The sequence below is a fragment of the Geotrypetes seraphini genome, chromosome 2 (genome assembly GCF_902459505.1).
Source record: "Geotrypetes seraphini chromosome 2, aGeoSer1.1, whole genome shotgun sequence".
Lineage (NCBI taxonomy): Eukaryota > Metazoa > Chordata > Amphibia > Gymnophiona > Dermophiidae > Geotrypetes > Geotrypetes seraphini.
In genome coordinates, this window is record NC_047085.1 from 496,051,499 (window position 1) to 496,069,923 (window position 18,425).

Consider the following 18,425-nt stretch of genomic DNA (forward strand, 5'->3'; position numbering starts at 1 on the left):
TAACGTAGAACAAAATCTTTTCCAGAGAAAGGAAAATAGTAAAACCAGAGGACATAATTTGTGGTTGCGGGGTGGTAGACTCAAGAGCAATGTAAAGAAATTCTTTACGGAGAGGGTGGTGGATGCCTGGAATGAGCTCCCGAGAGAGGTGGTGGAGATGAAGACGGTGACGGAGTTTAAAAAAGCATTGGATGAACTCATAAGATCTAGAATCAGAAAATAATAGTAAATATTGAAGAACTAAGGCCAGTACTGGGCAGACTTGCACGGCCTGTGTCTGTATATGGCCGTTTGGTGGAGGATGAGCTGGGGAGGGCTTCAATGGCTGGGATGGTGTAGATGGGCTGGAATGAGCTTTGACTGAGACTTCAGTAGTTGGAACCTAAGAACAGTACTGGGCAGAGCTTTGGATTCTTGCCCATAAATAGCTAAGAAAAAAATCCAACAACAAATTTTTAGATTAAATCAGGTTGGGCAGACTGGATGGACCATTCGGGTCTTTATCTGTCATCATCTACTATGTTACTATATCCGGACTGACAAGGAAAACCTAAATGTTTGGCAAGCAGGAAGGAAGGTATCTGAAGGAAACCCTCATCTCCAAAATACGGAAGAAAGTTCTCTCTGCGTATTGACACCAGACATGCTCATATAATGGCAACCAGAAAAAGTATTGAGCATCAAGTTCAAGAGGGTAGCATCTCGAAGGGGCTCAAAAGACGCCTTAGCAAGGCTAGACAATATCCAGTTAAGGCCTCTGAAAGGGAAAAGGTGGTTAACCGGTGGTCGGACACAAAGAGCTCCCTTTCAAGAGAGTCTAGTGACATCAGGATGAAACGCCAAGGAAGACTGATGCTTCCAGGATTCAAACAGGAGAGTCTGGCCACATGGAGAGTCTGGCCACATGGACTCGAAGATAAAACACAATAAGACCTGTATTCATACCAGATTAAAGAAAGGTGATAATTAGCAAGATTGGAGCTGAATAAGGGTCCACCTAGACCTGTGCATACTAACTGTGGAAGGCCTTCCATGCATGTAGTATAAGCTAACAATGCAGATGACTTTGTAGACTTCTGAAGAGTATCAACAACCAGGGTAGAATATTTTGTTGCTCTAAGGTTGCACGCTCAAGAGCCAAGCCGGAAGAGTAAAGTGACCCAGATCCTCCATGGATACTGGACATTGCGTGAAGAAGTCTGGAGAAAGGCTCAGCCAAAGGCTGTGATCTCCACACAGGCACAGCAAATCTGTACCATGGACTGCAAAGCCAATATGGAGCCACCAGAATGATGCGGCCTGGAAGAGCTGCGATCCTCCGAAGGACTTGGCCGACCATTGGCCAAGGAGGAAAAACATACAGGAGAATCTCTGGAGATCACGGTTGCACCAGAGCGTCAAGCCCCTCGATTCTGAGCAATCTGCTTACTTACTTTTTGCTTTGGCCCTGAGGTCAAAGCGGAGTCTTCCCCACTATTGCATGGAATGCCCTCTGGGGACAGAACTCACTCGCCTGGATCCAGAGGCTGTCTGCTTGAATGTCTACTTTTGCCAGTTGCGTAGCTGATAGTGCTAGGGTATGACGCTCCGTCTGAGAAAAAAACAGGCTTGCTGAGCCAGAGGCAGCCTCCCACTCTTCAGAGCCTTTCTTGGGCATGAGAAAGTATATGGCGTAACTGCCTCAGCCTGAGAAGTCGGGCAATACTGGGACCATAATTTGAAATTCCAGCAAAGCGCTGAACAGTGGTTGGAATCCTGAGCGCTTTGTCTGGGCGATCTGAGCAGAGCCCATTAACCAATCTGTCAGAGGTTTTAGTCTGTCAAATTTTAGTTTGTAACCTGACCAAATATATCCCAAGACCCACTAGTTGGGCGTGACACATTCAGACAGGCAGAAATGTTTTGAGATGGCCCCCAATCCACAGCAGGGCATCTGTTGACATGGTGCCACTGTGCCTGTGCATCAGGAGGCGCAGCACTAAAATCGGGAGGCTAGGAAAGTCTGTAGCCATTATACCAGCATTGGTAGCCTTGAGAAAACACCTGTGATGTGTCACTTGCATAAGGGGTCGAAGCACAGAGTGCCAAGAAATCAAAATGTCCAGAACCCTAGGAGGGCCGGCTCTGCTATCAGGCCTAGTCGTAGGACGATGACCCAGTCTAGAATCCATGAAGTCATCTAGATCTCTGCCAAACAATCACAGCTCCTGAAAAGGCAGACCAACCAAAGGAGCAGCCCATTGCAGGCAGAGCTGGATTACTCTGACACCTGAGTCAAACTCGCATAAGGGCATGCAATGCATCTGGCATATAAACTGTGCCCGCCAAAACAAAATTGAAAAAAGGGAAACACCGCCTCACTTCCCAGAGCGCACCTTTGAGACATGTATGAGACAAAACGTTGCCAAATCAGCTTTAAAGCCTAAAGAGCTTCCTGAGGACAACCTCCACACGGAAGACCTGTATATTTTCCAATACAAAACCACCCTCCACATCTATATCCCCTAAATCAAGGTCAAGCAGCACAAGCATCACGGCAGTGCGAGTGGAGATGTCCAAAAGGAGTAATGCCACCGAAAGATGCCATGAGGCAGATTAGGACTACGCAGGGGGAAAATACAGTGATCCGAAATCCAGAGCACAAAAATTTCAAAAATGATGCAAAGGAGTCCAGCTCCTGGGGCATAGGTCATATTAAAGTAGCTAAATTGATCTTTTCTGAGGATGCACAGGGTCCGCAGCCTGGCGGAATTACCAGCCATGCTGAGTCCCAAAACCTATGAAAGCTGGGCTAGCTAAGCATTAGCTGGATGCTGCAACCCCCCTCCCCAGACTGCGCCATGTGGCACAAAAATGCTCTACAAGTGCTAAAATTGCGTAATCATGGTAAGAATCCACAATAGGAGTGCCCAAGGACTCCATCCCAGCATGTTTCTGGGTAAAATTTGCAGTTTTGAAGAAGCAGGGAGCTTTAGAAAATAAAATCACTAAAAATCCAAGATGGCGGCCCTCACAAAATTCATGCCAAAATCGTGATAATTATCACATTTCCCAAATGTTAAAAATAGTAATTTTAGGATTTTTCATGAGGGAGAACATAGGGAAACACTCAAAACCCCAGTTTTCAAACCTCCTCCAATGTCACAGGCTGTCAGCCTGTTTGTACTAACTGTGACCTGACAGGATCAGTTAGAAGTGCTGCAAGCCTGCATTCAGCTCTCACAATAGCTGGATGAGAATAATCACTGCCACAATGCGTGGAAAGCTCATCTTCAAGCTTAGTCATATTCCAATGTCTGACCATACCTCCACCCTTGCAGACTATCAGATGCGCACCTGATTGGGTGGAGGCACAACAACGCAGCCGGCACCTTGTGAGACACCACTGAGCATCCTAAGGGTGCCTAATAACCTGCACTCGACCCCTGATTAACAGAAGGTGAGACCACCTCATGGACAGCCGAGCTCCGGAGAAAACTATGCAGGCTGGTCAACAGGTACCCAGAGAGATCTGTTTGTCAGCTACAGACCGAAGTCTATGGACGAAATTACATTGAATTAAAACAATAAAACAGGGAAAGCAGAACACACACAACTGCATCCATGAGTGCAGAAGGAAAAAACTGTAGCGGGTGCTAAACTGCACAGTAGTTGTATAGAGGCAGAGTGAAAAATCAGGCATGGATTCCTTCTGCAACCATATGACTAAAGGGAAATAACTCTACTGTCTAGAACGTCTCACCTATTGCACTGGAATATAAGCTGAGATTTTTGGGCCACAAAAAAATGGCCCAAAAATGGGAGTCTCGGCTTATATTCAGGTCAGCAATCCTCCCCCGTCCCGGACCTGTTGCAGGCCTCTCCGCTGGGCCTGCCTTAAGACCTGGTAGGCCAGGACAGGAGGGATCCCACCCGCCTGTGCTGGCCAACTATTACCTCCCTTTAAAATCCCTGGTGGTCCAGCAGTGAACTGGAGCAGGAGTGGTCTGCGTTCCTGCCCCGTGCAGAGCTGCTAGTAATCGGCTGCTGCAAGTTCTCGTAAGGCCTGCAAGAACTTGCAGCAGCCAATCACTAGCAGCTCTGCATGAGGCAGGAACGTCCTGCTCACTGCTCGACCATTACAGATTTTAAAAAGGTTTATGGGGGAGGCGGGAGGAAGGTAAAAGTTTTAACAGTCAGCCAGGACAGGAGGCGGGTGGGATCCCTCCTGTCCTGGCCCACCACGTCTTACTTCAGGTCCGGTGAAGGAATTGGGAGGGAAGGAGGGAAACAGGGTAAAAGGCTTCGAGCCTGGCACGGCAAGAAGGGAGGGGAACAGAGCCTTGCAGAGCAGGGAAGGAGGGTAAAGAGCCTGGCGGGACAGGGAGGGAACAAGGTACAGAGCCTGGCAGGGCACTTGAATATTAACTCCCCCCGTTTATATTTGAGTCAACCTTTTTTTGGATTATCTCGGTTTATATTTGGGTTGGCTTTTAGTAGAGTATATACAGTAGGTATTTTTAGGTTTCTAAAGTTTTGCTGAACAAAAATACTGAAAAATATCACATCAAAGAGAAATGAAATATGGGCCAGCCTCTGACTTGGGCCAAAGGACTGCAAATTGCAATATATCCAGATTTAGAGCCCCTATCCACTTGGGCAAGCTTAGCCTAGGCATGTAAACTGAGTGATATTTATGTTTAATAAGGTTTGAGATTCCTCGTTTCAAATTAAAATCAAAGAGGAGGGAGGAAAGTTAAGAAACCATTGCTGCCAGGGTAGGAGCCCCTGGAGAGCATAACCTCAAGCCTCTTGCTGGCCAATAAACTGTTGAACGTGCCACCAAAAGAGGTATCCCTTTTAGTTTTGGGCCAGTATTTCCTGAGCCACTAGTGAATAAAAGTGGTAAAGAATTTGTGTGGACTTGAGGGAGAACACAAGAATGAATAGGAAACTGGCTGACTTCCCCATCATTCTCTTAGGGTCTACAACTCCCATTTCACATTATAGATAACAGTATATCATGTAGTTTTATAAGATTATGAATGTCATGCAAAAATGACACCATATTGGAGACAGTTATAATGCTGTTAACAGAGCTTAAAAAACTGATGAAAACATGGAAAGACAAACTACATGTGATAGCTAGGAAACAGGAAAGCTGAAAAATGTTAAGATACTGTAAATATTCACTATATATGTATCTTCAGTATAACATGCCCCTGTAGCCCTGCTGCTGTAAACATATTACAAGAATTATCATGGATGAGAAATCATTTCAATAAAATGATGTTAGATTGCCAAGGTAGAGCAAAACTGCCTTAAGCTCAAATTCAAATAGAAAAAGTTAGTCTGTCCTACAAAATATAGGAGAAAGTTTTTCTTTGAAGGAAGACTTCCAAGGATTCCAATATTCTGGAGCAGGCCACAGTTTGATCCCATTCCTTTAGAATGCATGGATATTTTAAGTTGTGTTTGATAGTACTTTGAGTCTGAGTAGTATCCTCTTCAGAACTTTGTAGCTACGTTATTAATGGGATTTCATGATGCTCACAGAGGTTAGATAGATATAATACATACCATGGTTCTGCCATTTTCAGACTGAAAGAAACCATAGTATTGTCCTAGTTACTGGCACCTAGAAGTTAGTGCAAGCAGCAGCTTGAGAACCTCTGTCAGCCCTAAGCCTTGCAAAAATAATAAAATCCCCTGATTTTCTTAAGTTCTACCTTTAAGATTAAGAATTATTGTAATATAAAAACATTCATACCATTGGCTCTTTAAAAAAGCAGTACTACAAACAATTCACTTGGTAAGCAGTGCAAATAAAAGCACAAAGCAAAAGAGTTCTTAGAAGCCTTTTCCCCCCCCCTATGGTACTCTTAATTGCAAGGCCCTCTCAGGAAAAACATTAAAAACTCAGGGAATATCTAAGTTGTTTGGTGAAAGAATAAAAATACTAAACATGACTAGTGAAAACTGTTTTCTTTTTGAAACATTACACTCTTCTAATTTCCTTAGAACCACTCAATTTCCTTAGAACATAAACCATTCTAAATAAGGGGAGAACTGTGAAAAGCGGCAGCAAGGGATAAACAAAGAAAAAGCCACGTTCACACTTTTGAGGTAATTTTGAAATTGAATATTTCACATGCATTTTCTTTTACAAATTCTAATGGATACTGCAATTGCAGAAGTTATGAGCAGCACAAAGGACAACGGGCATATAAACAGTGCTGATCAACACAAAACTACCACAGTATCCGAGTTTTAATTCTAAATAAAACATAAGCCATAGATTCTGTACAACAGAAACCTCTGTTCCTAAATCTTCAGACTCGTAATTGAGGGCTGACTGCCTTGTGACAGTTTCTATGTAGGCTTTGTAACCAAATACTCTGTTTGTGTGTGTATCCTCTTGTGTGCAACAAGGAGTGCAGGATCATTGAAGCTTCTCTCACACAGAGTACACTTATGTGGCTTGTTTCCTACATGTATTTTCAGGTGCTCATTTAGCATTGCTTGAAAATTAAAACTTTGGTCACAGTGATTGCACTTGTAGGGCAATTTTACTGGCTGGGATGTTGTACCAGTGCCTGCATTGCTTTGTCCACATTGTTGCTTGTTATCTGTGTGGGTTTTTTTGTGAGTCAACAGTAATGCTGGGTCATTGAAGGATTTTGTACACTGGTTGCATGGGTGCTGGCTTTCATCATTATGGATTTTTTTGTGATTGACAAGAAGTAATGGGTTATTGAAACTTTTATCACATTTGTCACACTTGTGTGGTTTATCTGGCATATGGGTTCCTAGATGAACAACAAGGAGAGATACATTTTCAAATTCTTTAGGACACTGACTGCATCGATGGGGCAATTCCTCTTCATGAACCTTTTGGTGCGCAACAAGGAGAGCTGGATCGTTGAATCTTTTATCACAGGAGGAACATTTGTGGGGCTTATCTCCTAACGTAAATGTTGGTTGGGCATTACTAGTTTTCTCTATGGGCTGTGGCTTCTGCATAGGCTGTGGTGGCTGCACAGGTTGTGGCTTCTTTTTACTGTGAATTTTGCGATGAACAATAAGTGCAGACTTATAGCTGAAAGACTCTTGACATTCTGCACACTGATGAGGTGTAGATCCAGAATGGATTCTTTGGTGTGCCACAAGACCCGACTTGTGATGGAAACTCTTCTCACAGTCTCTACACTGGTATAGTTTCTTTTTTCTATGAGTCCTTTCATGTGCTGTTAGGTGCAACTGCTTGCTAAAGCTTTTCTCGCATTTCTGGCACTTGTAGTGTTCTTCACTTTTTTGCTTCTCCGCAAGAATTGATCTTACGATGAAGGTTTTCCCATCAATATGGAACTGATTTATGGCCTCTCCTTTATGATCCAAGGCAGGTTTGATTTGATCATCAACCTTTTTTTCACACTCTTTCAATTCTATCTTTCTCTTCTCTTGGTGGACTACCCAGTGATACGTAGAGTTTGATGGCTGGCTGAGGTTTTCATTAGGTAAATCACCTACATCTCTCTGACTTAAATCCTGTCCTCTAGTATGTTCACGGTTGCATTGCTTCAGATTAGCAGCCTGATGCAATATGTTATTTTTCTCTGAAGCAGGCAGGCTTTCTCCAGTCACAAAGTTCTGTGTTTCAGGATGGGAATTCTCAGATTCCACTTGCTTGATTTCCTTTGGGCAATCAGACACTAAAGAGAGGAAAAAAAAGCAATCCCAAAGGAATATATTAATTTTTTTGACATATGCAGTCTAAGAACAACAAAAGCATCTCAAAACAAAGACAAAGCTACATTTGATATGTACTGGGTTCTTTGTGGCAAAATTCTGAGTAACAGATTGTACTTGTATAAGTACAGTGATGTGAAAAAGAAGATACTTACTAGAGAATGACACGGTGGCTGTTACCTGCGGCTAGCAGCAGGTAACCCGTCAAAACGGTGAGGAAAAACCTGTGTTCACCGTGGCTACGAGGACAAGGCCATTTACCGCCCCATGGAGCGGCGAATGGCCTTGTCCCCACAGTTAAGGAAGGGAATGCACGCGGTCACCTATCGCGCTCCCTCCCTCCTTATTGCCGCCGCCAAGTTGAAACAGCTCCCTTTCTCCCTCCCTGCCCCTTACCTTTGTGGCCGCGAATCTAAATTGCCTTTTTACAGCAGCCAGAGCGTTGAAGCTGCGTGTGACTGCCGTAAAGGTCATCTCTGACGCAACCGGAAGTTGCATCAGAGACGACCTTTACGGCAGCCATATGCAACTACAACGCTCCGGCTGCTGTAAGAAGGCAGTTTAGACATTGCTGGCCACAGGTAAAGGGCAGGGAGGTTTGTCGGACTGGGCCTGTTGTCCGGAGGGGGGGTGAAAACGCCACGAAGGTAAGGGGCAGGGAGGAGGAAATGTGGGGTAGAGAGGAAAAGATGCTGAAGGGAAATGGGTAAAACAGAGTGGGGAGAAGGACGCTGAAAACACATGTAGAAGAGAGAGGCGGGGAGAAGGACGCTGAAAGGATATGGGGAAGAGAGAGGGGGGGAGAAGGACGCTGAAAGGATATGGGGAAGAGAGAGGGGGAGAAGGACGCTGAAAGGACATGGGAAAGAGAGAGGGGGGAGAGAAGGACGCTGAAAGGACATGGGGAAGACAGAGGGGGGGGAGAAGGACATGGGTAAAACAGAGGGGGGAGAAGGACGCTGAAAGGACATGGGGAAGACAGAGGGGGGAGAAGGACGCTGAAAGGACATGGGGAAGACAGAGGGGGGAGAAGGACGCTGAAAGGACATGGGGAAGAGAGAGGGGGGAGAAGGACGCTGAAAGGACATGGGGAAGAGAGAGGGGGGATAAGGTCGCTGAAAGGACATGGGGAAGAGAGAGGGGGGGAGAAGGACGCTGAAAGGACATGGGGAAGAGAGAGGGGGGAGAAGGACGCGGGTAAGACAGAGGGGGGAGAAGGACGCTGAAAGGACATGGGGAAGAGAGAGGGGGGGAAGAAGGACGCTGAAAGGAATTGGGGAAGAGAGAGGGGGGGAAGAAGGACGCTGAAAGGACATGGGGAAGAGAGAGGGGGGGAGAAGGACGCTGAAAGGACATGGGGAAGAGAGGGGGGGAGAAGGACGCTGAAAGGACATGGGGAAGACAGAGGGGGGAGAAGGACGCTGAAAGGACATGGGGAAAATGGGGTGAGAAGGATGGTGAAAGGACATGGGGAAGAGAGAGTGGGGGGGAGAAGGACGCTGAAAGGACATGGGGGAGAAGGACGCTGAAAGGATATGGGGGAGAAGGACGCTGAAAGGACATGGGGAAGAGAGAGTGGGGGGAGAAGGACGCTGAAAGGACATGGGGAAGACAGAGTGGGGGGAGAAGGACGCTGAAAGGACATGGGGAAGACAGAGTGGGGGGAGAAGGACGCTGAAAGGACATGGGGAAGACAGAGTGGGAGAAGACACTGAAGGAGACATGATCGAAACATTTAAGTACCTCACGGGACATGTCGAAGTGGAAGATGATATTTTCTTTCTCAAGGGACCCTCGGCCACAAGAGGGCACCCGCTCAAACTCAGGGGCGGAAAATTTCATGGCAACACCAGAAAGTATTTCTTCACAGAGAGAGTGGTTGATCATTGGAACAAGCTTCCAGTGCAGGTGATCGAGGCAGACAGCATGCCAGACTTTAAGAATAAATGGGATACCCATGTGGGATCCCTACGAGGGTCAAGATAAGAAAATTGGGTCATTAGGGCATAGACAGGGGGTGGGTAAGCAGAGTGGGCAGACTTGATGGGCTGTAGCCCTTTTCTGCCATCATCTTCTATGTTCTATGAAGGGAAATGGGGAAGAGAGAGAGTGGGAGAAGACACTGAAGGGAAATGGGGAAGAGAGAGTGGGGAGAAGATGCTGGCAGGAAAGAAGACAGATGCCAGGCTATGGGGGGAGCGGAGGGAAGAAGATGGGTGCCAGACCAATTTGGAAGGGGGGAGAAAGGGAGAGGCACAGTAACAGAGCAAATGTAAGACACAGAGAGAAGAGAGACAGTGGATGGAAGGAATTGAATGAGAAGATGAGGAAAGCAGAAACCAGACAACAAAGGTAGAAAAAAAAAATTCTATTTCTTTTGCTTGCTTCAGGATAAAGTAGTATATTAGTTGTGTTGATAAAAATTTATAAACAAAGCCCTGCAGCTGAACATCTCTTTCTCCAGTTCAGCAGTTAGAACTTTGATTTATAAGGGAGGAATAAGCTAAATATTGCAGTACTGAGGCTTGTATGGATGCTGCGGGGACAATGACGGGGCGGTGAATGGGATGGCGGTGACGTGAAGGAAATAGCGGTGACAGGGCGGTGAAGGGGATGGTGGGCCAGGGACGGTGCAGTGACGGGGACAGATTTTTTCCTCTCTAATACTTACCTGTAGCATGTGATTTCCAAGAACAGGCCTCACATGGGGGTACAGTACTCCCCTAAAATTCGTGGGGGTTCCATTTCAGGAACCCCCATAAATTTTGAAAAACCGTGAAAACAGGTTTTTGCCTGTCAAAAAGAAGGAGATAGCAGCGAGCACCGTCGGGTGAAAAAAATCACTCGCGGTCTGCTCCAACCGCCTCTTCATGTAGTAAAGTAAGGTTACACCAATCAGGAGCTGCTTTGACATGTAGTTCCTGATTGGTGTAGCCTGACTTTATTATAGGAAGAGGAGGTCGGAGAAGACCATGAATGAGCTCGTCTGCGATTCGCAACTTCATGAGGGAACACTGTACTGTCATTTTAATTTTTGAGGCAGTGGCCCCACCATGAGCGTGCAGGTGCCTTCCTGCCCAATATCGATGTGTGGGACTATCAGTACAGTAACAAAGCTAAGAAGCCAACTAGAGCAGGGGTCTCAAAGTCCCTCCTTGAGGGCTGAAATCCAGTCAGGTTTTCAGGATTTCCTCAATGAATATGCATGAGATCTATATGCATGCACTGCTTTCAATGCATATTCATTGGGGAAATCCTGAAAACCCAACTGGATTGCGGCCCTCAAGGAGGGACTTTGAGATCCCTGAACTAGAGGGAAGTGGGTGGGTTGTGAGAATATATACCTTCTGTCTTTGGAGAACACCTGCTACAGGCAAGTATCTTTGCTTTCTCCGAAGACAAGCAAGCATAATATTCTTACAAGCTGCCAGGTCTCCGGAAAAGGATTAATATAGAACACAGTTCTTCAACCGCCGGTCCGCAGAAAATTTCTGCCGGTCCGCGCAGGGCCGTCGAGATCCAGTCGGCAGTTAAATTTCCTGCCGACTGCGGTTCCTCCCAGCCTCAGGCGATCAAGACAGGCTGCCAACGTCGGGGCTTTCCCTCTCTGAGTCTCGCCTGTTAGGAAACAGGAAGTTGAAACAAAATAGGCGGGACTCAGAGAGTGAAGGTCCCGATGTCGGCAGCCTGTCTTGATCACCGCCCCTGCCGAGTTGCTGAAGAGGGCCGCGGGGAAGTCGCGAGTAGAATAGAGAGAGCTGCAGGTGCAGGGAGATGGTCAGCGTGTGCGAGCAAGATCCTGGGGAGTCTTCACAGTGTCTGTCTCTCCTCCCACCAGCTCTCCTACTTGCCAGGGCAGTGATTTACTGGCAACTTCCTGCAGGCAAGTATTGAGAGCTGCTGGAAGGGGAGGAAGCCACTGTAGGAGGTAGGGAAGCTGCTGGATAAAGGGAGAGCTGTTACTAGACTTGGAGAGAGTTAGAAGGAGAGATGCTGCTGGGAGGGGAGGAGGGAAAGGGATGGGAAGAGAAGAGAGTTAATGTTGGATAGAGGGAGGAGGGAAGGGAGAAGGAGAGATGCTGCTGGAAGGGGAGGAGGGAAAGGGATGGGAAGAGATTTAATGTTGGATAGAGGGAAGAGGGAAGGGAAAAGAAGGAGAGATGCTGCTGGGAGGGGAGGAGGGAAAGGGATGGGAAGAGAGTTAATGTTGGATAGAGGGAGGAGGGAAGGGAGAAGGGAAAAAAAAGGAAGGAGGGAAGGGAGAAAGAAAAAAGGAAGGAAACAGCTGGCAGGGAGATTACAGGAGGGTAATGGGGTCAGGGTGGAATGGAGAGATCAGATGAGGGAAAGGGGAGAGAGAGGAATGAGAAAGTAGAGAGACATTGATGCTGGAAAGGGGGTCAGCAGAGAAATGAGAGAGGGATAAAGATGCTAGATCTGGTGTAGGAGAGATAAAAATGAAGAAGGCAGTGAAGCTGGAATGAATGATGTAAAAAGGAGAGCGGAGGAACAGGCTGGATGGACAGGGAAGAGGGGCATAGAAAGAAGTCAGATACATATGGAAGGGGGAGAGGGCAGACATTGGATGGAACACGCAGATGCTGGAAGGAAAAGAGTGAAAAGAAGATGAAAGCAGAAACCAGAGACAACAAAAGGTAGAAAAAAATAATTTTATTTCTATTTTGTCATTAGAATATATCAGATTTGAAATATATATCCTGCTAGAGACATAACTGGGGACTGCAGTATTCTGTTAGCATGATATTTCTATGTAGCATTCTATAATAACTTGGCTTTTTCAGTTTTCTTGATAGTATGTGAAGGGGAGGGGAGACAGGGATTTTGTTGGTCCGTGCTCTGTATATTTGTATTTATAAAATCACAATTGTTCAGAATATTGTTTCTTTTTATACTTTAATAAAATACGTTCAATATAAAATCATAATTGCGGCTTGTGCAGATGGGATCAGATGGTTTGCGAGGACCGAGTTCACGGAGATGGGGCGTAAACAGGGTTTTTAAATTTTAGTCCTAGTAGTTTGCCGGTCCACAAAATAATTCTTTTATTTCTGCCGGTCCACGGGTGTAAAAAGTTGAAGAACACTGATATAGAATATACAGGAACCTGGCAAAATCCTACAGGGTTGGAGGGAAAGTTGGCTTTAAGTAGATAATAGATTCAGCAGAACTGCTTGCCCAGACCGACTGTCTCTTCTGGAGTTGTGTTCTAAACAGTAGTGAAGTAAACATATGGATTGAGGCCAAGTAGCCACTTTATAGATGTCTTCATTAGATGAGCAGCTGAAGCAACCAAAGCCCGCGCATTGTGGGCTGTTACATGGTCTGAGTATACACAAAGGAAATACAGTCCACTAGCCAAGTAGAGATGGCTCTTTTGGAAGGAGCAATTCCTAGCCGATTAAGATCAAGAGCAACAAGGAGCTGGGAGGATCCCCTATGAGGTTTAGTGAGGTCCAGGAAATATGCCAGAGCATGCTTGCAGTACTAAGTGTGAAGGGCTGCTTCTCTGTGATGGGAATGTGGCTTTGGAAAGAAAACAGGCAAAACAATGGACTGGCTGAAGTGGAATTCTGAGACTATGGTCAATGCAGATCCAAAAGGTTTATCACACTGGATTCTGTGGGCCTTAAGAGGTGAGTCGAAACTCCTCTTCCATGTCCAAGGTAAGTACCCACATTGCAAACAGTTCTTTGGGAGTCACACCGACTCAGGTAGGATACGCCTCATAGGGACTTAGCAAACACAAGATATGGAGGGCCATGTATGTCAATGCACACAGTTTAGGTAACAAAATTCTAGAATTGGAGGCTGAAATAAGGAATGCCGACCTAGATGTGGTGGCAATATCTGAAACTTGGTTCACGGACTCACATGGGTAGGATATGGCTATACCGGGCTACAATCTACTTCGTCAGGACAGAGAGGGCAGGTTAGGAGGGGGGGTAGCTCTATACATTAAAGAGGACATCAAAACCACCAGGATCACAGATGTCAAGGACACCGGGGAGTCCCTCTGGGTAAACCTGGCAAGAGGCAGAGAAAAATGCCTGTATCTAGGTGTGGTATACAGACCCCCAAGACAACTGGAAGACATGGACACAGAATTAATTGAAGACATAGAGAATATCACTCTACGAGGAGAAGCTGTACTGCTAGGGGACTTCAAAATGCCTGATGCAGACTGGAACTCATTTTCAGCGACAACCAGCGGTAGCAGGAGGCTCTTAACCTCCATAAAGGGAGCACGTCTCAAACAAATGGTAACGGAGCCCACTAGGGCCCAGGCGATCCTCGACCTGGTACTCACCAACCGGGAAAGCGTCTCAGAGGTCTCAGTAGGAGATACACTAGCCTCCAGCGACCACAACATAGTATGGTTCAACCTTAGGAAAGGTTTCCCTAGATCAAACACGAAAACAAAGGTACTCAATTTCCGGGGCACAGACTTCGCACGCATGGGAGATTTCGTCCATCAGACGCTGCAGGACCAAGCAGAGACCGATGATGTAGAAGCTAAGTGGTTAACACTGAAATCAATCATACATGAAGCAACTAGCCGCTTCATAAAATCAGTAAATAAACGACAAAGAAACAATAAACCCCAATGGTTCACCGCGGAGATCTCGCACCTCATTAAGGAGAAGAAAAAAGCGTTTCTCTCCTACAAGCGCACGGAGAAAAGAGAGGCAAAAGTAGAATATAGGACCAGGTCTACAGCGGTCAAAATGGCAGTTAGGGAGGCAAAACTTCGAGTGGAAGAAATTCTGACAAAAAACATTAAAAAGGGGGACAAATCCTTCTTCAGGTATATTAGTGACAGAAAAAGGAACACAGGCGGGATAGTACGCCTTAGAAGACCGGACTGAAGTTACGTGGAAGCAGATTCCAATAAAGCCGAACTACTGAATGAATACTTCTGCTCAGTCTTCACCTGTGAGGCACTGGGATACAGTCCGCAGTTGAAGGCAACACAAAGCACAGAAGACCCGTTTCAGAATTTTGAGTTCACACCAGGTGAAGTTTACAGTGAACTGGCAAGACTCAAGGTGAACAAAGCCATGGGACCAGACAATTTGCACCCAAGAGTGCTCAGAGAATTGAGCGATGTCCTGGCGAAACCGTTGGCTGAGCTATTCAATCTCTCCCTAAGTAAGGGGAAAGTTCCCCTGGACTGGAAATTAGCTAATGTCGTTCCTCTGCATAAAAAGGGTTGCAGGGCAGAGGCTGCGAATTATAAACCGGTGAGTCTCACATCAATAGTGTGCAAACTCATGGAAACACTAATTAAAAGCAAATTGGACACGATCTTGAATGAAGGGAATCTTCGGGATCCCAGTCAGCATGGATTCACCAAGGGTAGGTCCTGCCAATCCAATCTCATCAGCTTCTTTGACTGAGTAACAAGAAAGTTGGACTTGGGAGAGTCTTTGGACGTTGTGTACCTGGACTTCAGTAAAGCTTTTGACAGTGTCCCACACTGCAGGCTGCTAAGCAAGATGGAATCGATGGGGTTAGGAGAGACACTAACTGCATGGGTCAATGATTGGCTGAGTGGCAGACTTCAGAGGGTGGTGGTTAATGGTACCCTCTCTAAAACATCGGAGGTGACCAGTGGAGTGCCGCAGGGCTCAGTCCTGGGTCCACTCCTTTTCAACATATTCATAGGGGATCTGACTCAAGGGCTTCAAGGTAAAATAACACTATTCGCCGATGACGCCAAACTATGTAATATAGTAAGTGAATGCAGTTTACAGAATTATATGGCGCAGGACCAGCTTACATTGGAAAGTTGGTCCTCAACCTGGCAGCTAGGCTTCAATGCTAAGAAATGTAAGGTCATGCACCTCGGAAGCGGAAATCCATGCAGGACGTACTTCTTGAATGGAGAAACTTTAACTAGGACTTTAGCAGAATGAGATTTAGGAGTAATCATCAGTGCAGACATGAAAACTGCCAATCAAGTGGAGAAGGCTTCATCTAAGGCAAGGCAGATATTGGGTTGTATCAATAGAAGTTTCGTCAGCCGAAAGCCTGAAGTCATAATGCCATTGTACAGGGCCATGGTGAGACCTCATCTGGAGTACTGTGTGCAATTCTGGAGGCCACATTACAGTAAAGATGTGCACAGAATTGAATCGGTTCAACGGACGGCCACCAGGATGATCTCGGGGCTCAAGGGTCTCTCGTACGAAGAGAGACTGAACAAATTGCAGCTCTACACTCGAGGAACGTAGGGAGAGGGGAGACATGATCGAAACATTTAAGTACCTCACGGGACGTGTCGAAGTGGAAGATGATATTTTCTTTCTCAAGGGACCCTCGGCCACAAGAGGGCACCCGCTCAAACTCAGGGGCGGAAAATTTCATGGCGACACCAGAAAGTATTTCTTCACAGAGAGAGTGGTTGATCATTGGAACAAGCTTCCAGTGCAGGTGATCGAGGCAGACAGCGTGCCAGACTTTAAGAATAAATGGGATACCCATGTGGGATCTCTACGAGGGTCAAGATAAGGAAATTGGGTCATTAGGGCATAGACAGGGGGTGGGTAAGCAGAGTGGGCAGACTTGATGGGCTGTAGCCCTTTTCTGCCGTCATCTTCTATGTTTCTATGTTTGTGATCTCTTTTACTTATAAAAGCAGAGGTCATAGCGAATGTCTTGATGCCCAGATACCGAATGTGAGATCAGAGCCTGAAATGGTTCTATTTCTTAAAAGCTGCTAGGCTGGACCTTAAGGGAAAAGCAGGGAGCTTGAGTGAAAGTTATATCGAAAACCAACAATGTTCCCTGGGCATGAAAAAGGTTCAAAGTGGCTCAAAGGCCAAAAAAGTAAAAGTTGATAAAATTTGATGAAACCCGAGAAAAGGAAAATAAAAATAAAGAAGAAAATAAAAAAATACCAGGAAGGAACAACTTCTCAGCTCTGTGGAAAATTAAAGACTGATGGCCCTGCCACTGCCTCAAAGATTTTAAGTGACAGTACACTCGGTGTCAACACTGTGCTCCATGAATGGCCTCACCCACATGTGAGAATACAATGTTTGCTTGTTCTTGGAGAAAAGGTATTTACACCGCCCTTGGCTTTCTCTATTATTGCATATATGTCATTGAATGTTTTCTGATCTTTAAACAAAGGGAACCTGTACAAACACAATTCAGTTCTTAAATTATAACTTCATTTATTTAAAGAATATAGGGACCCTTTAATTAAGCTGTGCTAGTAAATGGACTGAGTGCATCCTAAGGCAGGATTTTCCCGCACATTTCTAGCACAGCCGTAAATTTGTTCTTTCAATTATTTCAGTTCTGGTTATATGCTAATGTTATTAATGCATGGCCACTGAAAAATAAAAATTAAATGCAGATGCCCTTATCTCCTATTAGGAGGAACTAAGAGCTCCCACATTAATTCAGCATTATTCAGTTAGGGATCGCTGATGTCAGCATCCTAGCTGACCAGTGCTCCCTCCTCCAACATGCCACATGCTGTTAGTGCATGCAAATGTCAAAACACTTTACTGTGATCTGCATTAGTCTATTTTTCCTTAAATAAGTATGGCTTAATGCAGTTTGGTTAAAAAGTTCCCAAAGTAATCCAACACCCACACCAACCATGTGAAAAAGTAACTACGCCCTTAGGGCTCCTTTTATAAAGCCACTGGGGAATCGCCAACGTTACTTTGTAAAATGAGCCTTTAGTTATTCACCAATTGACCAAATTTAAATAATTATTGAGCTGATTTAAAACAACAAAGAAAATGGGGAGACCCAATGATCTACAGTGAAAACAATCCACCAATGAAAACAAAAACAAAAACTGTGGATACAGATGTTCTGGAGATAATTTATTAAACACTGACATATAAAACCATGAAAATTCAATTTAAAAAGTACAATAATAAAAAATACAGTGATAAAAATCCAACCGGACCCTTAGCATTTTTTTTTTTTTTGCTACTTCTGCTTGGGCTATTTTAAAGACTGCTTCCTCAATATACTTCTTCTAGTACTCTTCGCTATGACCAGTCTGGTCACTAGAATAAGCTCTGTTATTGTCTACTGTAACCTATTTGTTGTCATGACTAGTCTGTCTTCAAACAATTGTGAATGTCAATTTGTAACCTGTTCTGAGCTTCTGAGAGAATGGGATAGAAAAAAATAAATAAATAAAAATAAAATAAATAAAATGGGCCCCAAGCTCCTCTCGAAGCAAAGCATTGAGCTTCGGCTTCAAAGTAAGAATTGGTACCTGTGGCTTCGATGCCTGTACCACTGGTGCCGCAACACGTTCCAGAGAGCAATGTTACTTACCGTAACAGTTGTTATCCAGGGACAGCAGGCAGCTATTCTCACTAGTGGGTGATGTCATCAGACAGAGCCCCGGTACGGACGTCTCACAAGCACGTGTTGCTTGTAGAAACTTAAAGTTTCTAGATGCCCGCACCGCGCATGCGCCGGTGCCTTCCTGCCCGGAGATTCGGGCGTGTCTCCTCAGTTCAGGTAGCTAGCCTGAGAAGCCAACCCAGGGGAGGAGGGTGGGACGTGAGAATAGCTGCCTGCTGTCCCTGGATAACAACTGTTACGGTAAGTAACATTGCTTTATCCCAGGACAAGCAGGCAGGTATTCTCACTAGTGGGTGACCTCCAAGCTAACCTCAGCGGGATGGAGGGGGAGT

At 45.5% G+C, this 18,425-nt stretch overlaps 1 protein-coding gene across 1 annotated transcript in view; it reads right to left on the reverse strand.

Moving 5' to 3' along the window:
• Positions 1–4,217: 4,217 nt before the first annotated feature.
• LOC117354435 (zinc finger protein 436-like) overlaps positions 4,218–18,425 on the reverse strand; it is a 124,239-nt gene continuing 110,031 nt past the window's right edge. Inside the window, exon 6 of the mRNA XM_033931969.1 lies at positions 4,218–7,691. Within this exon, the coding sequence (XP_033787860.1) occupies positions 6,352–7,691 (1,340 nt within the window). The 3' untranslated portion in view covers positions 4,218–6,351. The remainder of the gene's footprint in view (positions 7,692–18,425) is intronic.